This window comes from Zootermopsis nevadensis, unplaced genomic scaffold, assembly GCF_977971745.1.
Source record: "Zootermopsis nevadensis isolate Lab colony 2312 unplaced genomic scaffold, Znev_1.0 Znev_ptg000024l, whole genome shotgun sequence".
Classification (NCBI taxonomy): Eukaryota; Metazoa; Arthropoda; class Insecta; order Blattodea; family Termopsidae; genus Zootermopsis; species Zootermopsis nevadensis.
The window spans coordinates 5,467,465-5,487,613 of NW_028259156.1; the positions used below are offsets into that span (position 1 = coordinate 5,467,465).

Below are 20,149 nucleotides of genomic sequence, written 5' to 3' on the forward strand. Positions count from 1 at the left end.
GGAATACGATTCTGTGTGCAGTGGCTTTAGCTGTGCTGTTGATAATCAGCGGTGTGGAGGCTGAGAACATTTTGCAAGTTTTGTGTAGTGTGTGCGACAGAAACCTAAAATCTGGAACTCAATGCGACACGTGTGGACGGTGGTTTCACAACAGTTGTGGAAATGTAAAGGCTCAAATGGTGGACAGCGGGGGGATTGCAATTTAATATTCCAGTAAACAATTAGAAATTCGAATGTTTAAAAAGAGAAGGCATGTTTAGTAGCCGAAAATCTTGATGAAACAGTTAGAAGCCTTGAGAGTCTGGTGGTATGTGTTCCAACCGCTTTCACAATTAATAACCATTCATTGTGTATTTGTGGGTTTTGTATGATTCTCAGGATAAACAGCGAACATTTTCTTAAATGGCATTAACCGATTGATCTTTGTAATGGTGAATTGTAGTGTTTTCCTTGCGGTACGGACAGAATTCTTGAATTTCCCTCAGATACAATGCGCTAACTCAGGCGAACCCTTCACCATTAGTACTAAAATCATTAGGAAAAGGCTAGCAGGGATGGGAAAAAGCAAATCAGTAGAGCCAGACTGCGTTTCTGGGGAAATTCTAAAACTGGGTGTGGAAGTCATGATTCCATACCTTGCGCGATTATTGGACGTAACAATTAATGCCACTATATCAAGGTAATTATCCGCGGTGGTCTAGCGGTTAGAACGCTGGCCTTGTAATCCTGGGGTCTCGGGTTCGATTCCCGAATTTATAACTTGTGTTGGGCAAGGCCGTGGTCTAGGCAACACGGAGTTTTCCTCCGTGGCATCCCAACAATTACTCCATTCACACACAGAAGAAGGCAATGGCAAACCACTTCTGGATCATCTGCCAAGAACGTATATGAACAGGTCCCAGTCCGAGAAAAGGATGGAAGGATCCTGTTCATATGGACCTGTCGTCAGACAGAACACTAAATAATAATAATAATAATAATAATAATAATACCAAGGGACTTGAAAAAAGCCATAGTGGTTCCTATTTACAAAGGAGGTGATCGATCAGTGGTCACAAATCTCAGACCGGTCAGTTTAACATCGGTGGTCTGCAAACAAATGGATCATGTTATAGTATCGTACCAGAGGAAAATCTGGGAGGAAAAGGATTGGTTATTCGAGGGTCAACATGGGTTCAGGCCGGGATATTCATGTGAAAGTCAAGTAATCACGGTTTGTCAGGATGTTGCAGACACACTGGATAACGGAGGCAGGTTAGACGCGATTATAATCGACTTTTCGAAGGGATTCGATTTAGTTCCTCATGATTGGCTGCTTATGAAAATCGCGGCCTCGGGCGAGGACTCGAGGGTAGTGGTATGGGTAAGGGAATCCCTTTTGGGCCGAACGCAGAGAGTTAGAGTAGGAGGGCAATTATCAGAGGAAGTCATAGTAACGTCAGGTGAACCGCAAGGGAGTGTATTGGGTCCGCTTCTGTTCCTCGCGTACGTAAATGATGTTTGCAGGAACATTGAATCGACTATTAGACTTTTTGTAGATGACTGTATAATATATAGGAAAATTATAAATAGTAAAGATATAGAAAAGATGCAGATGGATCTAAACAGTCTGGGGGAGCGGGCGGTTGAAAATGCTATGAAGATTAACCCAAGTAAAAGTAAGACAGTTAGTTTCACGAGAAGTCGGGCGAAGGAACCACTAACTATTTGTTACGGGACCAACTAATTCCGGAAGTGAGCAGTTGTAAATACTTGGGAATACTCTTAAGCAGCGATTTAAGCTGGGCTGATCAAGTAAATTATGTGTGTTGTTCTGTTGTGTCTTATTGTAGGACCACTGCCACCCATTTGCAGTTAACCTCTCCGCGCGGACCGACGTGAAAATTCGTGAGGCATAAATCCCCCCTTGTGGATATCGGTGCAATGTACGGGCGGCTGCAAGCTTAATTTTTGTAACCCATAACTTTTAAACGAATAACGCCATCGGAATGCGGTTTGCGCTGCTTTGTTCTGAAAAGATAACTGTATGTGGACATATGGCAACACCGCCACATTCCATTGAGTTCTACCTGGGAATCTAAAAATAATATCCTGACCTTCTCATTCTCATCATGGATGTCTCTTCGTCTAGTCGCGTACTTACAAAAGCAGAAAGACGTGCAATTCTAGAAGAAGTTTTGGACGAAAGTGATTGTGAGTATAGTTCGGACATCGACAGTGCAATAATAGACATGAATTATAAACAGTTGGTGACAACTGGAGATAGTGATAATGAGAGTAACATTGGTGGTGGCAGTGAAATACACGAAGCTCAAATTCTGATCCACATCCTTACACTGCTCACACACAGGGCGTTTATCTTATAAGGTAAGATAATAAAACCATCTTTTAAGAGGATTTCAGTGAAATTTTTTTAATTATATCTCATATAGTTCCAAAGTTATGATAAATATAGTATTTTAGAGCAAAATTTAAAGGGACACTAAGAACGTATTACCGCAAGCTCGGACTTTAAATCTCTGCGGCAAAGGGTTAATAATAAATAATAATAATACATCACAAGAATGTGCACACCCTTCACATGCATTGGATTATCCTATTAACGAATAGATTTAATGTCACTGAAATACAGTGTAGTCAATGAGATTATGCAGGTAAAAAATCATTTATTATATACATCACATAAATGTGGCTGCTATCTACATGTATAAGCAGATGTTTCTTCAAAGAATCCTTACGAATGAATGATTTGTTACAATCATCACAAGAAAATGGCTTTTCTCCACTGTGCGTATGCTGATGTGCCTTCAGATTACTCTGTCGATTGAATGATTTGTTACATTCATCACAGGAAAATGGCCTTTCTCCTCTGTGCGTACGCTGATGTGCCTTCAGATTACCCTGTTGATTGAATGATATGTTACATACATCACAGGAAAATGGCCTTTCTCCTGTGTGCGTACGCTGATGTGCCTTCAGATTACTCTGTTGATTGAATGATTTGTTACATTCATCACAGGAAAATGGCCTTTCTCCACTGTGCATACGCTGATGTCTCTTCAGATTACCCTGTTGATTGAATGATATGTTACATACATCACAGGAAAATGGCCTTTCTCCTCTGTGCGTATGCTGATGTGCCTTCAGATTACTCTGTCGATTGAATGATTTGTTACATTCATCACAGGAAAATGGTCTTTCTCCTCTGTGCGTACGCTGATGTGCCTTCAGATTACCCTGTTGATTGAATGATATGTTACATACATCACAGGAAAATGGCCTTTCTCCTCTGTGCGTACGCTGATGTGCCTTCAGATTACTCTGTTGATTGAATGATTTGTTACATTCATCACAGGAAAATGGCCTTTCTCCACTGTGCATACGCTGATGTCTCTTCAGATTACCCTGTTGATTGAATGATATGTTACATACATCACAGGAAAATGGCCTTTCTCCTCTGTGCGCACGCTGATGTGCCTCCAGATTACTCTGTTGATTGAATGATTTGTTACATACATCACAGGAATACGGACGCTCACCATCATGTAACAAGTTCTGTTCATTCGGAGGACTCTAGCAAACAAATTGAAAAAAATATTAGGACAAATATTATTAGGAAGAAGAATGATACTGAAAACAAGATATAAGTAAGCTCAATAAATATTTCATTCAGAAAGTTATGTTCTTTACAGAACAAATTTATTTTCTCAGTGGGATAGCATTATATTTCCTATTTCATTTAGTTCCTGGCTACCTGTGACAAATAGGTTAATTCACTTGCCAAGACTGTAAATTTCTACATAGCAAACAAACTGTTGACTGACAGCATGCAGCAATGCAAAAGAGTTACATATTCACATTCCATAACAGGATGTGCAATTTCAAGTTTGCTTCACCCAACCAGATTCACTGTTAGAAAACCCGAATCAAATTGCTTAGTCTGATGGGGAGAGAAAAAAGAGAAATTTACCAATCTATTTGTTGGTATCTAAAGCACTGAAGAGCAAGGATACACAGATGTCCTCATAATAGTGACATAATTTTATCTTCAGATAAAAATCTTTCAAACAGTATAGTTAACCATTAACTGGGTTCAATCTATGGTACAGATATTAATGAAAGGAGAATCTGAAATAAATAAACCTCAAGTTCACTCACACCCAACTAAATCAACAATGATTTTCTATTACTACTTGCATCATCTACTTATTAACCTGTTCTAATCCTTGCATCTCTTTATCCTGAGAACAGAATCTCTTCTACACTGAACAGGTCCGCTTGGCAAACAAAAACAAATGCAACCATTCTGACACATTCACAGCAATTTGGCCTTTCTGAATGATGCCAGTGCCATCAGAGGTGTTTGGGGCAAGTGACCTCAGCTTGAGTAGGGTGCCTGGCCTCTGTTTGGATGGCTGATAATGTCAATATGAAGAATGACAACTTAGAATTGCTCATTGTTGTTCCGTAGCAAGCTGGTGATTGTTCGCCACTACAACAAAGTCACTTTCACAAGCAAAACCACATGTAGGCAACAATGTAAAGTACCAAATGTTGCCAATATGACACTGAAAAAAACTGAAGGATCTCCTCAAATAGAAAAATTCCCTAACATAAAGTCTATATTATGCGGGTCCCTAGTAACTACATCACAGAATGTCTTCTGGCTGTGGATTAAAGAGAAGACCTCATGATGTAGGGGTAACTATTTCATTCTAAATACATCCATGGAATTGAGATGATAAAGTAGCATCATATTGTGATAAAATATATTCGTTTAAATCTTGTCAGTCTAATCACAATAAAATTCTTATTAAATATTAAAATATTACGGCAATACTTCCAGACGGACATAACTCCTTCACTACTTCATTTCTGGCTGATACAAAAACAACAACAAAACGTTCACCCACACAAATCATGTTAAACACGACATACATATACAGAACAACTTCGAATACGATATTAAAATACAATAAAATCTGGAAGAAAACATCATTTTGATATCTGATAAACATCTGACTAAAAGTTGCATTTAAGAAATTATATTTAAGTTTATATAATTCATACACCTGAAGATAGTTCATTTGGAACTGAAACATGTCGTGTGAAAAGTGATGTTCTAATGTAAATCGAACATTTCGATAGAGAACATCATTTTAATATATTTTTAAATATTTAAATGTTAATTATAGTAATATTTTAATATTTAATAGGAATTTTATTGTGATTAGACTGACAAGATTTAAACAAATATCCATGGAATTATTTGGGATCATCACTGAAGAATTTTATGTAATCAGTCAGCACTGATCAGACATTCCGCATCTTTCAGGTACTGGAGAAAAATCAGGAGTACAATGGAAGACATATCAGCTATTTATAGCCTTCAAGAAATCCTATGATTCAATTAGGAGGGAAGCATTATGCAAGTATAAGGTTCAGTTCATCATATACCTCCCCAGCAATAAATTACCTACCACACCATAATATCCAGTAGCTTATGAATATTACAATATAATGTAATATTGTGTATTAATATAATATTGCTATAGCAGGTAACTTCTCTTTTAAAAAAGACAAAAATATCAAAATATATGTTTAACTCATTTTTGTACATTTTTTCAAGTATTTATGAAGGCAGCTTTCTAAATAAATATAATAATATAGGCAAAATAAAGAATGATTGGATTTCGCAAAGATTAAAAATATCTTGCAAATGTAGGTGGAGTCATATCTACAGCAGGAACAGTTAACACCACAAAACAACAGCATTCTATATTAAGTACCGTAAAATCCTGAATGATCTTATAAAATAGGCTAAAAAGCAGTTTTACAGTAGAATAATAACAAAATCTGGCAATAAAATAAAAGAAAATGGCACATAATAAAAAGGGAGAGAGGAAAGATACATTTAACTGAACTGTTTAACTACTTCTTTGGCAGTATGTGAGGTTAAGTTATGTCATCATATGCACACTGGTCCCAGAAAAATCTGGCTTCAGGAAAGGTGTGTTGACTAAAGACGCAGCCTTCACACTAACAGACAACCAAAAAAATGGTGGTTAGAGGAATTTACTGTGATTTAGCAAAAGCTTCTGACTGTGTAAGTCATTAAATTTTGTTAACTAATTTACATTTTCATGGCATTCGAGGAATAGCTGCAAAATGGCTCATATCCTATTTAAGAGAGAGAACACAAAAGGTTTGAGCAAAATCACACAAAAAACTATCAATTTTTTAAAATTGGGAACACTTCTTAAACTTAACCTCCAATTATATTGTAAGGTACCATATGAGTTTCTACAGTGACAAACCCTGAATACCTGTTTGTTCATCTTTTTCCAGAGAGGCAGTTTTATGGCCAAAAAATGGATATATAAACAGCTCCACATTTATGGAGCAAGCATCGGATACATCATGATACCAACATGTACATGTACCTTGTAATAATCACACACACATGGCTGTACACCAACATCAAGCGACAAATAACAAAGATCTCTATAACTTTAATAATTATTTCTGACAATGCAAATAAATAAATAATTACAGTTTTCCAGCCACATTGTGGGAGTGAATCACACAGGTAAATTGCACCAAATATGCCCTATAAATGACAGCTGAATCAATATCTTGTATTTTCCTGGTGCTGAAGTTTTTCATCATGCAAGCGTTGCAACAAAATGACTTTCACATTTCTCATAAGAACATGTAGATATGAATTTCATATACAGGTTTTGTAATGTATGGTTGAGTCAATGTACTGGGATATTAGCAGCACTTCTGACAACTGAAACATATTTTATGATGTACACAGAAATTTACCTGAATGTGAGAAGCAACAGCATGACAGGCAAAGCAACACATTCAGTGTGGTTCAGCAAACCAGAACACAAGCAAACACAAAATTATCAGAGACCGATAGCCTGTGTTGACATACAAGGAGGACTTTCCATAGTGACAGTCTTTATCTATATACACTGCCTGATCAAAGGTATCCGGACACCTACGCGAAACTGTCCTCTAAGTGTCCCTCAGATTTACTGCCCAGTAGTGGACATTAGTACGGAGTGGGCCCACCCTTGGCATTTATTACAGCTCTAACTCTGCGGCGGAGACTGCCTACCAGGTATTGGAACGCCGCCGGGGGAATGGCCGACCATTCTTCCTGCAAGGCTGTAGCAAGCGTAGTTAGTGATGTGGGTCATTGGGGTCTGGTGCGTAGTCGCCTTTCTAGTTCATCCCAGAGGTGTTTAATAGGATTGAGATGGGGCTCTGGGCTGGCCAGTCCATTTCCAGAACCTTATTGTCCACAAACCACTCACGAACAGACCCTGATTTATGACAGGGAGCACTGTCATGCTGAAACACACAGTTATCATCTCCGAACTGGTCTTCTACCATAGACAACACGCAGCTGGTCAAAATGTCCTTATATCCTTCCGCCTTTAACGTGCTCCATAGTATTACGAGAGGACCAAGTCCCTTCCATTAGAAACACCCCCACACTGTCACCCCACCTCCGCCAAATTTCACTGTGGGCACTATACAGGCCGGCATGTAGCGTTCACCTAGAATTCGCCACACCTAAACCCTCCCATCGGACTGCCACATGGTATAGTGTGATTCATCACTCCAAATCACGCGTCTCCAGTCGTCCATAGCCCAGTGGCGGCGCTCTTTACACAACTGAACGCGGCACTTAACGTTCACAGGCAACCAATAACCATACCACGTTCAAAGTCACTGAGCTCCCTTGCTCCACCCATTCTGACAGTATTGCGTAGCACTGAACAACATCCAACCAAACCAACCAAAAAAGCTAACTGAGGGCGGAGGCCTGCGCAAGCGCAAGCATCGTCCCTACCTAGGTGAAACCATTCCTGCGCACAAGGCGCATTGCTGGAAATGGTAAACAGTCTTAATATAAGAAACGGAAATTTTGCTATCGCTAACAGGGTTACGTCGTGGCGGGAGCCTCGACCATTCAAACTGGGATCCGTTGCTGCTGATGGGAGGTCATCCCGTCAGGCAAGTTGTCCAAAGGAATTTGGTTGGTTGGATCTCCGGGGTTTGAACCCAGAGAGGGAGGGGCCGTTTCGGCTGAAGGCCGCTGCGGCATGGGGGGAAGATCACTTCAGCTGATGGCCTCCGTGATCGGGGTGGGGGTGGCGGGCCGTGCCCCTATTAAGTTATACCCTGGCATTCGCCTTACAACTGAGGAAAAGCACGGAAAACCTCAGTCAGGGTAGCCGAGTAGTCTAACCACTCGTTGTGCCGACTTGGCCGTCTTTTGGGGACGGCCTCGGCTGGCCTGCTGAACATCGGTCGCCCTCGGTTGCCCTTGGGCGACCTCTGGCAGCCCTCGTTCGACACGAGTCCCACTGGACACAACCAAAAAGCTAACTGAGGGCGGAGGCCTGCGCAAGCGCAAGCATCGTCCCTACCTCTCTCCAGGCTGTGCCGGTGGGGGTCTCCCTGAACAACATCGAGCCCTCTGCCTCCTTTTATAGCAGCAGCGGCGGTTGTAGTAATATCTAGGCTCGAGCTTACGTTTACAGAGGGGTGTCCAGATACTTTTGATCAGGTAGCGTATATATAAGTAAAACTACAAACAGTGTCATGGTCTGTTAAAGGTACAAAGTCAGTAACTGATTACATATTAGATAATAAGAAGACAGAAACATTAATTAAAGATGTTCAGATGATTGGAGGATATGACACATTACTTGAGATTTGAGTTTCTCAAAGCACATAGTATGAAGATGGTCGTCTTCCACATAATCTGACAGAACTTTGCTGAAGTTTCAGAGGTGCTTGCTGCCTCTGTCATTGGGGCAAAGACTCAGCACCCTGATGATGTTATATTATTCTAGTTTACAATATAACAGTGTGATTGTATGAATGACAGTTTTATGCTAGACGGCTTACGGAACCTTAAGGTTCATCACCGAATTAACCAAAGCTGTCCACCAGTCCCTGTCCTGGGACAAAAAAAAAATCAGTCTCCTTCAACTCCTATCTCCGACAGATCCCACCTGAGATTATTCTCCCATCTACGTCTAGGTCTCCCCAGCAGTCTCATCCTATCAGGCTTCCCGAACAATACCCGGTGAACATACCATGCACCATCCATGTGTACCACATGCCCCACCTATCTCATGCTACTTGACTTAATCACCCTGATAATACTGGGGGGTGTAGTAAAAATTTTTAAGCTCATTTTTATGCAATTTTCTCCATACCCCCATCGTCTTCTCTCCTAGGCCAAAATATCCTCCTCAACACCCTATTCTCAAACACCTGCAATCTATGCTCCTCCCTCAGAATGAGAGACCATGTTTTGCACCCATACAAAACAAATACATATAAAAATCACCTGCCAGTGACATGGTAACAAGTTTAATTAAAAATCGCTTATATCGGAAGATTCAGGAGGATCTGAGGGACGCACATCTGTTCAGCATTCAGTAATAACCCTAATTATGAATCATGTGAAGGAAGAACTTTCAGACAGTAATCCAGAGATTCAGCTTATCTTTTCCTTTAAATAATGAGTTACGCGCACTTAGACCTATGTGTGTCGTTTACTGGGGAAGACCTCATTTCATCCAAACTGCCGATAAACTAAAATTGTCAGTAAATCACAATGAATTACCCAAACACAGGAATACTGACAATGCATTTTACATTTGATGCTGTCTAACAATTGATGTAGCATTTTCCCCCCTAAATACCTACCATATAAATCAAGTGTGTCTTACATTGATGCAGTCTTAAAATCAAGACAATATAATATTCCAGAAATTTAACAATGTCCAACATAGTCATATAACAAATCAAATAATATTATAATTTCAGAGGGTCATCTATTATCCTGTTAAAGGTCCTTAATGAAAATGGCAGGTCTATGCCACTGTAGTGACACACGCTGCAACAAGGTTAAAGAAAGAAAAGGGAAAAAAAGACAGCAGGAGAAAACCAGATCCACAAAAATGTGCATAGAATTCAATGGGAATTAATAGCATCAAAACAAGGCTTACTGGAACGTGTCGACATACTATCAAAGGCTTGTGTGGCTACACCTGTTCTTGTATTTCTCAATACTTAATACCACACGTATTAAAGTATATAACTCATAAAACAGAAGTGATATTCCACAAACAGCAGGCAACAAATACAATTCCCTTGCACTAGTTTGCAACAGACACTTCAAAATCTATTCAGCAGAGCAGAATTGCTTCATGTGGACAGACAAATGGAGATGCAATGTGTCTAATGATGGTCACACAAATCACCTCATGCTCCGCCTTTATTACTGGAAATGGTATCATCACAGGATGCTCCTCCACTTTCACACCTCCGTCATCCTCAACTTTGATATTGGTGACTTGATTGTCATCATTACAATTCTCGAGTTTCGTTTCACCATAAGAATCAGGTACAACTTTCTGTAAATTGATGGAGTCCTGTAAAATAACCATACTCATTATCAAGTGTGACTGTGCTCTCTTACTGCATGAAATGGAATAATTATGAATACAATTGTACTGAATCAAACTAATAGCAGCTGCGGAACATCTTTAAAGGAGCCTGACGATGCTGCATTTTATTTACTATTGCTGTATTTCTTTATATGATCCATCACTTGATATTTTGAAACAAGATCACTACGATCTGGGAAATAGATTTGGTCTGGTCCCATACAAGGGACTAATCCCAAAGGATTAATAAGACTCTTCTATGGGACAAATCAAAATAGGTATTTTCACCTTAACACAAGAGCAGATCCAGCTCTCAAAATATAGCGGATCTGTTTTAGAATATCAAACTATGGACAAAGTCCAGGAAAACACCATCATGCAATCACAGTAGCTGTTTCATAAAGATTTTCTTTCTTATAACTATCAAAACCATTACTATGAAAAGGATTTTTCTAATACAAATATCACTTCAATAGAATTGTCTCCATGTAATATGAAATCAAAGACATCCGCATCAGTTTACTTGGCATGTTCATGCCAAAGCAGTGACAATGGCTCAGCTCATTAACGCTTGGTTTTTGTAATGAGACAGTAAAGCACATATTAAATGGTCACAAAAATTTTTGTTACGGGGCTTTATTCCATAGTTACATGTACACACTACTAATAAAGTGCACACAATAATGAAATTACATTTTGTATCAATTGGACAGAAATACCGAGCAGAGTATCACATTAACGCTCCTCCTTCCTGGCCAACTTTTATATATGAAGTCAAGTTAACCTCTTAAATATTTGATTCAATCAAAGCTGTGCCAAAATGACAGAGCAAAGGGGAATAGTTGGGTCTACAGAAACAAAGTCAAAAACAAAGCACAAAATGTTATGATACAATTTGCTTCTTCATTAAAAGTCTCCATGGCTGCAAATTTATCCCCTGATAAAAGTTTAATATTACATACTCAATGTTATCTTCCCATAGGGAAAGAATTCATGATGCTTAACAGAAATGACAACACTGTTCTAAAATATCAGTACAATTTCTATCAAGACACAAAAGAAATAAATGACAATCTTAAAATATTCATAGTTCCTGTGAATTGTATAGCAGGCAGTATTTTGAATACAAAGCCCACAAATTATACAAGATTTATGGGCCATATTTGTCTAAAATATTTCTCAGTTTGGTCAATGTTTAATTTCATATGTTTTAAAACTGATGCAACAGAAAGTTTAAAATGATATTTCATAAACACTGAGCAACATAATTCAGTCCTCTGGCAAAGGACGCTTCAAAATCCATTCACCAGAGCGGAATTGCTTCATGTGGAGATGGACAAGAGAAACACAATAGGTAATCCTACATATTTCTTAAAAGTTAATTGTAATGTACAACTCACCTCATGTTCAGACTTTATTATTGGAAGTTTTGTTATAGGATCCTCCTCTTCTTGTGTATCAGCAAATTCCTCAACTTTTATATTCATCGTCTGCGAAAGAAGACGTTACACATGTCTCATTCTATGAACCAGGTACAACATTCAGTAAAATGAAGTTATGCAAAACCCCCATACCTGATGCTGATCATGACCACGTTTTGTCCACTTACAATTTCCATGTAAAATATAATCATAACACAATAAGACATGCTTGCAAAATAAATGGCTAGCGCAAGGATCAATAACCTTTCTTGGGTGATAGGTAACTTGGAGGAGCTGATAATTATAGCAAGCATCATAAAAGAGTGTCTATATATATCTGGACTGAAAGAATTAGATTACAACTGTGGTAATGCATGTGCTGTACGAACAGCCTCAAGAACAACTGAACAAATTAAACGTAAAATGGAATGTTTAATTTATTTACTGAACTAAGTCTGCTGAACAGACTAGTTCTCAGGCAGTCAAGAAATTAGCCGCATATACGGAACCCAAAGGTTTACAGAGTGAATTCAAAGAGCCTGCCACTGGTTGCTATCCTTAGCCACAAGGATCCAGCCCTTGTGATTATATCCTACTTCTTTAAGAACTATTTTAATATTATTCTCCAATCTATGTCTTCATCCACCAAGGGGTCTTATCTATTCTGGTTTTCAAACTGAATTCTTGTATTCATTTCTAATGTTTACATTCCCCACACATCCTCCTTGATTTGATAATCATGATAATTAATATTTGATGTAGACAAATGATTAAGAAGCTCCACATTAAGCGTCTTCTCCAGGCCCCATTATTTCCCTCATTGTTCCAAATATTGTGCTCTGTACCCAACTGTCAAAAAGCATCAACGAATGGTCTTCCCTTAACCCTTCATGGCTGAAGTCGTTTAAATATCATTAAATAATTCAGTCAATACCTGCCTCAGAGGAAACACCACACATTCGCATTACAAGATCAATTAACTAACACATACTGGAAGCCATCTCTAGTAAGTATGACTGTACATCAAACATGTCGTCATTCTACAGAGCACAAAACAGCGACAATTGCCTGTTCAATCAAGTTAACAAAAATACCCATCATAAAATTAAGAATGAAAGTAAGAAATTAAATTCCACTTGGCAAATAACCAAAAAAATTTAGCATAATACAAATATAATATGGAACAAATTTAACAATAGTAAAGACAAAACATCAACCTAAAAACAACGAAATAGCACAAATAAACAAACAAAGGACATAAAGAGAAATGGTTCAATACACAAGGAAACAAACCTGGCATATAACAAAATTAAAAAAAAATTCTGATAAAAATAGCTTTCTAAACCACTCGTATCTTTAAAAAGACACCAAAAACCTAAATCACAAAAAAAATGATGATGGAGGTGCAAATAAACTACACTGTAGAGACTGCACACTAATTATATAGCACAAAGAGATCACACACTTCAAGAGAGATTTAAAGAACATGTATGTTCAATATCAAGCAATAGAGATCATCAGGTAATGCACATCATATTCCAAATACAGGAGAATCCTATGGCCCCACAGAAGATTCTTGGAAATAATAAAAACACACAGTAAAGAAAGACATTTAAACTATTAGAGAAACACCACATATACTGTACCCAAAACCAAACTAAACAGCTGAACGACATCCATACAGTCATAACCTGATCTTTGACGCACTATACGAGCAATATTACCAACAGCACACATCCTCCCCCTTAATGAGTGGAGTTTGAAAAGTAATGCGACTACACGCATTACTCACCATCTGAGGATTCCTGAGGCTTTGGCACTTTCTCTGCCAAAGTTTACAGCCTTCATGTGCTATACATTTTTTGCAGCTTCTCACCAACTTCTCAAACATGTGCAGTAGCCCATTTCCAGACATCTTGCATAGGACAGCAGCAGTAGCTTGTTTAACTTCAGTGTCATGTTCAAGCGCTGGAAATGCTCAAAAATCAAATGGAGCAAGGTCTGACTGTAGGGTGGGTGTCCTACTTGTGGTCCATCGATGTCTGGTACTGCTTCCGTCACCACATGCAGGGCTGTGGAGTCAGCATAAAAACCTTCGGCTCTGGCTCCTTCATAAAAGCTCAATATGTATTAATATTGGCAAACCTACTAAAATGGTAAAGGGTACCACAAGAGATTTCATCACCACCATGTGGATCATCAGGCTACTTTTTAGAATTATAACCTATATTTAAATACATGACTAATGGTTATTGCAGAAATCGGTTGATTTGTAGACAGTTTGCATTCTTAAGGTGCCAGAGCCAACGTTACAAAGCATTATTCCCACACCATGTGCCTCAATGGGTCGTTCAATCTCACTAAGCGTGAGGCTGCTGGCGGCTCACACGGTAGCGAAAGTGTTCTTATGAGTTTATAAGGAGGTAGGAGTCGACACATTTTTACTGACTCCGCAGCCCTGGCCACATGTGCAATATGTGGTCGTGCATTGTCTTGAAGCAGACACCACCTTTTCGTCAAGAACTCTGATCCCTCCTTTCTGAATTGCATTCCCCATTTGAATTTAAAGTGTATTTGCATAGTAAACACCATTCAGTTAGCTTCTGAGGTAGCCAGTGCTGAAGAATAATGCCTTTGGGTCAAAATACAATATCAGCATCACTTTTCCAGATGATAGTGCTTGGTCTCATGCATCGAGCGCCATCAACCACCCTTTTCTTTCCATTTTTAAAACGTTTCAACACCTGAAACATTGTAGCTCGGCTCATTGTTTCTGTTCCATACACATTCTGTAACACCTTTAACGCCTCTTCACCGCTTTTTCTGAGCTTCACACAAAATTCTATTGCACATCTCTGCCTTAAAACATGAAATGTCATTCTGCTCCACCATTGCAAAACATGTTTCTTGTACAAGAGCTATTACAAACACACACGCCTTGGAAAATGATATCTGTATTAATAGCTAAACACACTTGAGGAAACAAAACAGAACATGTGCCATCTCAATCAAGGCCACTAAAGATGAGCAGTGTTGCCAATCTCATTACTCTTCAAACTCCCCTTGTACATAGATCATATAGCATGACATTATACCATGATACACAGTGCAGTACACTCCTTCACAACAGACGACATATGGAACCCACAAGACCTACTATAAGTGTTAATGCACCACATCAGTCTTAAATAAATTTAAATATATACACAAATATATGAAATGTTATTTATTACACATATTATTGCTGATCTTATTTACTCCACAGACATCTAATATCACAGAAGATTGTATCAACAGAACACACAGCAAGAAGAAAGATACCAAAATGCAGTAAACATATCTACATAGGAGGAACTGCGCCAATCCAACATCATACGAGCATCCAGCCTTAACACGAAAACACGACAAAGCCACGGACGTTTGGAGATCAGTGGACACTAACAGTAACAAAAATGTAATATGAATATGGAATTGGAAATATATTTTTCACTTATACTAACTGTTGCATGTAACCTTCTTAACTATTTTAACAGGTGACTGTGGTGTTGTAGTAATTCAGTGTATATAGGGACATATATTATAACCTAATAACACAATTTATGGCAAATAGGGCATTTCAGCGTACATATTAACATTTAAATATTGCACAGCACACGCTGAAGTATATCATGAAAAACAAACTACCACGTTAATGACATTACAGTGTACATTACCAAATAGTTTGTGAGAACAGACACGTTTACTTTAGATTATGCTGTTAAAGTAACGAAAGATAGAATAAAAATGGGCAGGGTTGTAATTTATAACAAAATCTTCACACCAAAATACAAGATTCTGTCAAAACAGATTTATCGTAAGACTTGTAAATGGAAAAATAAAATGAAAATAAATCTGAAAAAAAAAACACAAAGCAAATTAAATGAATAATGGAAAGAAATTCTTACTCGTAAAAATTTCCAGATAAGCACACACATGCATAAGTGTGTTCGCACATGCACACAAATATGAACAAATGCATTATATTTAATTTGTAACATCCTTGACTGTTTAGTATTTATTTACAATTACTGGGTCACAGATCTTCTACAAGCCTGAAAAAGGTGTCTATGTTATTTTGTATTACAAATTAAGATAATGAACATATATGTATGTATGTACACTACCCAATTCAGACTGCAATTTGTTATTATTCTTACAGCCCTCGAGCACTACAGGAGCAAATCAGAGTTAGGGTAAAAGGTACAGTAATGTTCTTCTTTATAACTGTTTCACAGATAATAACAACTCATACACTAAAAAAAACACTCAGGCAATTGTATAAATGGACAGAAAGAAAAAGCTCATCTGAAAGGAAGGCTTACCTCAATTTCATCTTTTTGTATTGAAGTTCCTGATTGTACATGAACCTCATCAGGTACCACGCCAATGGAATTTTTTTCACTTTGAACATCAACATCATTTTCCATTTTGATTATACCCATTTTCTGCTGTAAAATTAAAATTAAATCATGAAATTTTGGCAGATATCTCAAAAATCGAGGGAAAGAGTTGTACTCTGAATAATGCATATGAGCAATATTGTAGTAATATGACGATGTTCATGCATGCCTGTCATTACAGCTAAACAAAAAAATATACGTAATTTAAATTCACACAGTGTGTGGAATGTTCAGAATTCAATACAGATTTCAATCATAGTATATGTTGAAGGATATAAAACTATGTTAGGTATGTACACATTTCTGTACTCACCACATGGAAAGGCAGAGTTATTTCTTGAAAAAATACATTTTACATTCACAGGAAAAGAATTTGAACAAGTTGTTCAGTTTGTATGACCTGGAAAGTGGGTGTTGATTCTATATTATATCTGGGTCCCGTGTTTTAAATTCCCTTCCAGCCTGTGTTTATCCTGCTTCCAAGAATATAATTGCTTTACATATTAGTTTGGGCAGTTTCCCCACTTCCATATGTATATTACTATTGTATTCATTTTTAAGTAAATCAATTTCCTTTGACCGTTGCCTAATGATTACAAAAATTGTATAATTCAATCTTGACCCACACTAAAATCTGTACTGGCAGCTTAACTCATGGGCATACTGCGTAATGTATCATGGCTTAAATTGTTATCCATACCTCCTTATAAATATAAATTAATTGTATCTTCTTAAAGTTATGTTAAAGTTAAGTTCTTACAAGTGATCCCCCTTTTGTTTGTACTGTTGCTGATAGTAGCGGAGTGGGAAGAAATGGTAAAATTGGTTGTGTCCAATAGCAACCCCATGTCCATTACACTTCATATAACATACCTTATAAACTGTTAATAACACGCTAATCATTTTAAAATTGGTGTGAGAATAATTTCAGAACAAATATTTTATCATAATATGAAGTTCAACTGAAATTAAGTTGAAGACAATGGTAATAAAGAATAGAAAATATACTAGACCAAATAAAAGAGCTGATTTTGAATTTTAAAAATTATGCACTACACAGAACACTTCAAGCTGCTCCTGCATCATTGCTCTAGATGAAGAATCATTCAAAGATAATCTACTCCAGAATTACAGAATTCAAGAAGTTTCAAAATTTCATATATAATGCCTATTTCTGTTAATACACTCTTTGATTTTATGTGTTATACATAAGTATTAATAATGTATCAGATTGTATTTTTGCATCATATTGTGGTTATACCTGAACATTTGCTCATTTCTGCTTTAACACAACAGTTGTTAACAAATAAAATTATGTGATATATTTGAAGTGAAGGGCACATAACGAATTTCAACCAGGTATCCTCCTGATTTACATATCTCTAGAACCAAAAAATATTGTGCAAATACTACAAAGAATAAATTGAAAAATGGAATTTTATGAAATTGAGATTAAATGTAATGCACATACGCATTCCCAATATCCAGTCAAAATTACTTATGTTCTTCCCTTTGGATGAGAAACCAGGTTTGACACCCACACAAAATATTAAGAAAAGACATTGTTGTTACAAATCCCAATATTTGCTGTTATACTGCACTGACATTAATAACTTTGGTATCATAGAACATGTAAGAGGTTAGACTATTGTGATCAATTAGGCGGGACATTAAGCAAGCATTAATAAGCAAGCTGCGTACACTAGTGACCAGTGTGTGATTTGTATGAAACAGTTTGTTTTATCAAACTGGAAGTGCTGTATGATGCAGCGCAATTTTAGAGTGAGACTGCAGAGAAGGTCCAAAAAGATCAACAATTTAAATGTGTGTGAAAAAGATTGAACAAACAAGTTCTGGGTTGGCAGAAAGATGTTTGTGAGGATACCAGAAAACACTGCATGTATACAGACAGCACTTATGCGTAGCCAAGGAAAATCTGTAAAATGGCTACCACAAGAGCTTGGTTAAAAGGTTTAAAAATCAACCATTTTAATCATAATAAGAAGAATTAAAAATGTTTGCTTATAAAATTCAGATCCAACAAGCAGTGACGGATGTTGATGAAGTTCGCTAAGTCATCTTTTGTGATTCATCTCATTAATATTTAGAAGAGAAAACACTTATTCAACACATGTTGTTCTCTGAAGCTCAGTTTCACATAAATGGAAATATCAATAAATAGAATATGCAAATCAGAGGCGCTGATGATCCCCATGCTTGGCGTCTGAAAGATGCAGTGTGGGACGCTATTTCATTACATGTAAACATTTTCGCAACATGATAGGGCAAGACTACATATGGCAAATGTTATTTTAGACATATTGAATGAACATTCTCATGATATGGTCAACTCTGACAGATATCCTAGATGATTTGAACTTGGATAAACCTGTCCAAAGTACTCACCACAACTGAATCTCTAATTATTTTCTTCAGGATTCCAGAAGGGCGGGAAAAATTAGTTCTCAGACTGATATCACACCCACTGCGTTATCGGAATATTACATTAAGAATAAATCAGTTAATAATACAACAAATACATACATAAACAAAATCCAAGTATTTCTTCTCCATGGTTTTCCAAGTCACTACTTTACTCTACTTTCTGAAGAAATTCAATGTAGTTCCTGTAACGGAAACACAATTTCCTCAGAGGCCGCCTCGGAAAGGATGAGACACATGCGTGACAAGAAGTCACACACACTATGAGGTTGTAAACCAGGATGGCCAACTAGAAAAAAACAATTCATTACACATGTTATCATTTGAGGACTACAGATGTTTCTTGTGTCATGGAACAAGCCTATATAGGCAATTGAATAAATTCCTGTAAAATTAGAAGGAAAAAATTTATAACAAAATTCGAGAAAAAGAAAGAAAAGTATTTCACTAGTGCCAAAAGCGATGAAAAAATGCTATTGCATTGCTTAAAACATAACAAAAATTATATTTGAAAAATATAATAACAATTTACAATACGGAAATGTCTCTAGAATATGATCTGCTTACACGAGAAAGTGAACGAATTCAATTTATTACGTACAAAATACATTGAATTATTTCTTCAGAATGGAAAGAGACGTTACTGTTCGCAGTAAAGTTACCCAAAAAAGGGGATCGCAAATAATGATGATCACAATGGACTGAAATATATTGATTCTAGCGAATGGTCGGTGAATTGAATGTGTGAAAAGTTACGAACAAGAAGAACGAAATATACATTAAATTATATACAACATACCCTTCCAGAGTTGTTAGGAATTTTGTCACACTCTTTGAAAACCTGCACGTCGCAAGCATGGGCAACTCTCGAAGGAGATAACTTGGTTTTTTAGCCTTCTGGGTCATCTTCATTAGCGACGTTATGTTGAGCTCACTGAATTAATGAGTATAACTTCACTTCGAGACTTGGTGCAGTCAAAATTAACGCGCCTCTCAAACCGATATTTGTCAACCCACTACCTGTACAAAAAGCTTTGGCCCAAATATTAAACTGCTTTTAAAAACACATTTCCCCGTTGAACTTCTTTTAAAAACCTATTTTTACACACAATGTCCATCGGCAACCAAGTCAGACGCAAACTACATCTGAATAGTACATCATTTTTTTCGCTACATGAACGGATTACATGCTTGAACATTTATTTGTTGCTGTTGTATTTTGGTAATCTACAGTAACGGCCTCTTCGTAGTGGGAACGAATGTGCGCGGTTTGTAATTAGTAATGGTAAAAATCAAATAACTGGTGAATAATTCACAAATTATAAACCATTTTGTGTCGAAAGAAACTGTTTTTTAATTA

The 20,149-nt window shown here is 37.3% G+C and overlaps 2 protein-coding genes and 2 long non-coding RNA genes across 7 annotated transcripts in view; 2 read left to right on the forward strand and 2 right to left on the reverse strand.

Moving 5' to 3' along the window:
- The window catches only part of LOC147872690 (uncharacterized), a 67,599-nt gene extending 59,125 nt beyond the window's left edge, over window positions 1-8,474 (reverse strand). The window contains exon 1 of the mRNA XM_087355024.1: window positions 8,451-8,474. The gene's annotated coding sequence lies outside the window, so the exon portion shown is untranslated. The remainder of the gene's footprint in view (window positions 1-8,450) is intronic.
- Window positions 1,823-6,566, forward strand: LOC147872694 (uncharacterized). The gene is made up of 3 exons (XR_015536860.1): window positions 1,823-2,367; window positions 5,336-6,106; window positions 6,349-6,566. It is a non-coding gene; the product is annotated as an uncharacterized LOC147872694 (long non-coding RNA).
- LOC147872695 (uncharacterized) lies at window positions 2,398-19,045 on the reverse strand. Of its 3 annotated transcripts, XM_087355022.1 has the most exons (5): window positions 18,892-19,045; window positions 16,270-16,395; window positions 11,888-11,977; window positions 10,302-10,472; window positions 2,398-3,573 (listed from the first exon to the last, which is right to left on the reverse strand). In XM_087355022.1, exons 1-5 carry the CDS (start codon window positions 18,919-18,921, stop codon window positions 2,647-2,649), a joined length of 1,344 nt encoding a protein of 447 aa, XP_087211148.1. In that variant the 5' UTR covers window positions 18,922-19,045; the 3' UTR covers window positions 2,398-2,646. The 3 variants fall into 3 exon arrangements, with proteins under 3 accessions (XP_087211148.1, XP_087211147.1, XP_087211149.1); XM_087355021.1 differs by lacking the exon at window positions 18,892-19,045 and having other exon boundaries at window positions 16,270-16,476; XM_087355023.1 differs by lacking the exons at window positions 16,270-16,395; window positions 18,892-19,045 and adding an exon at window positions 13,701-15,178.
- Window positions 8,493-15,812, forward strand: LOC147872696 (uncharacterized). 2 transcript variants are annotated; one of them, XR_015536867.1, is made up of 2 exons: window positions 8,493-8,590; window positions 15,174-15,812. It is a non-coding gene; the product is annotated as an uncharacterized LOC147872696 (long non-coding RNA). The 2 variants fall into 2 exon arrangements; XR_015536866.1 differs by lacking the exon at window positions 8,493-8,590 and adding an exon at window positions 11,933-12,019.
- Window positions 19,046-20,149: the final 1,104 nt, after the last annotated feature.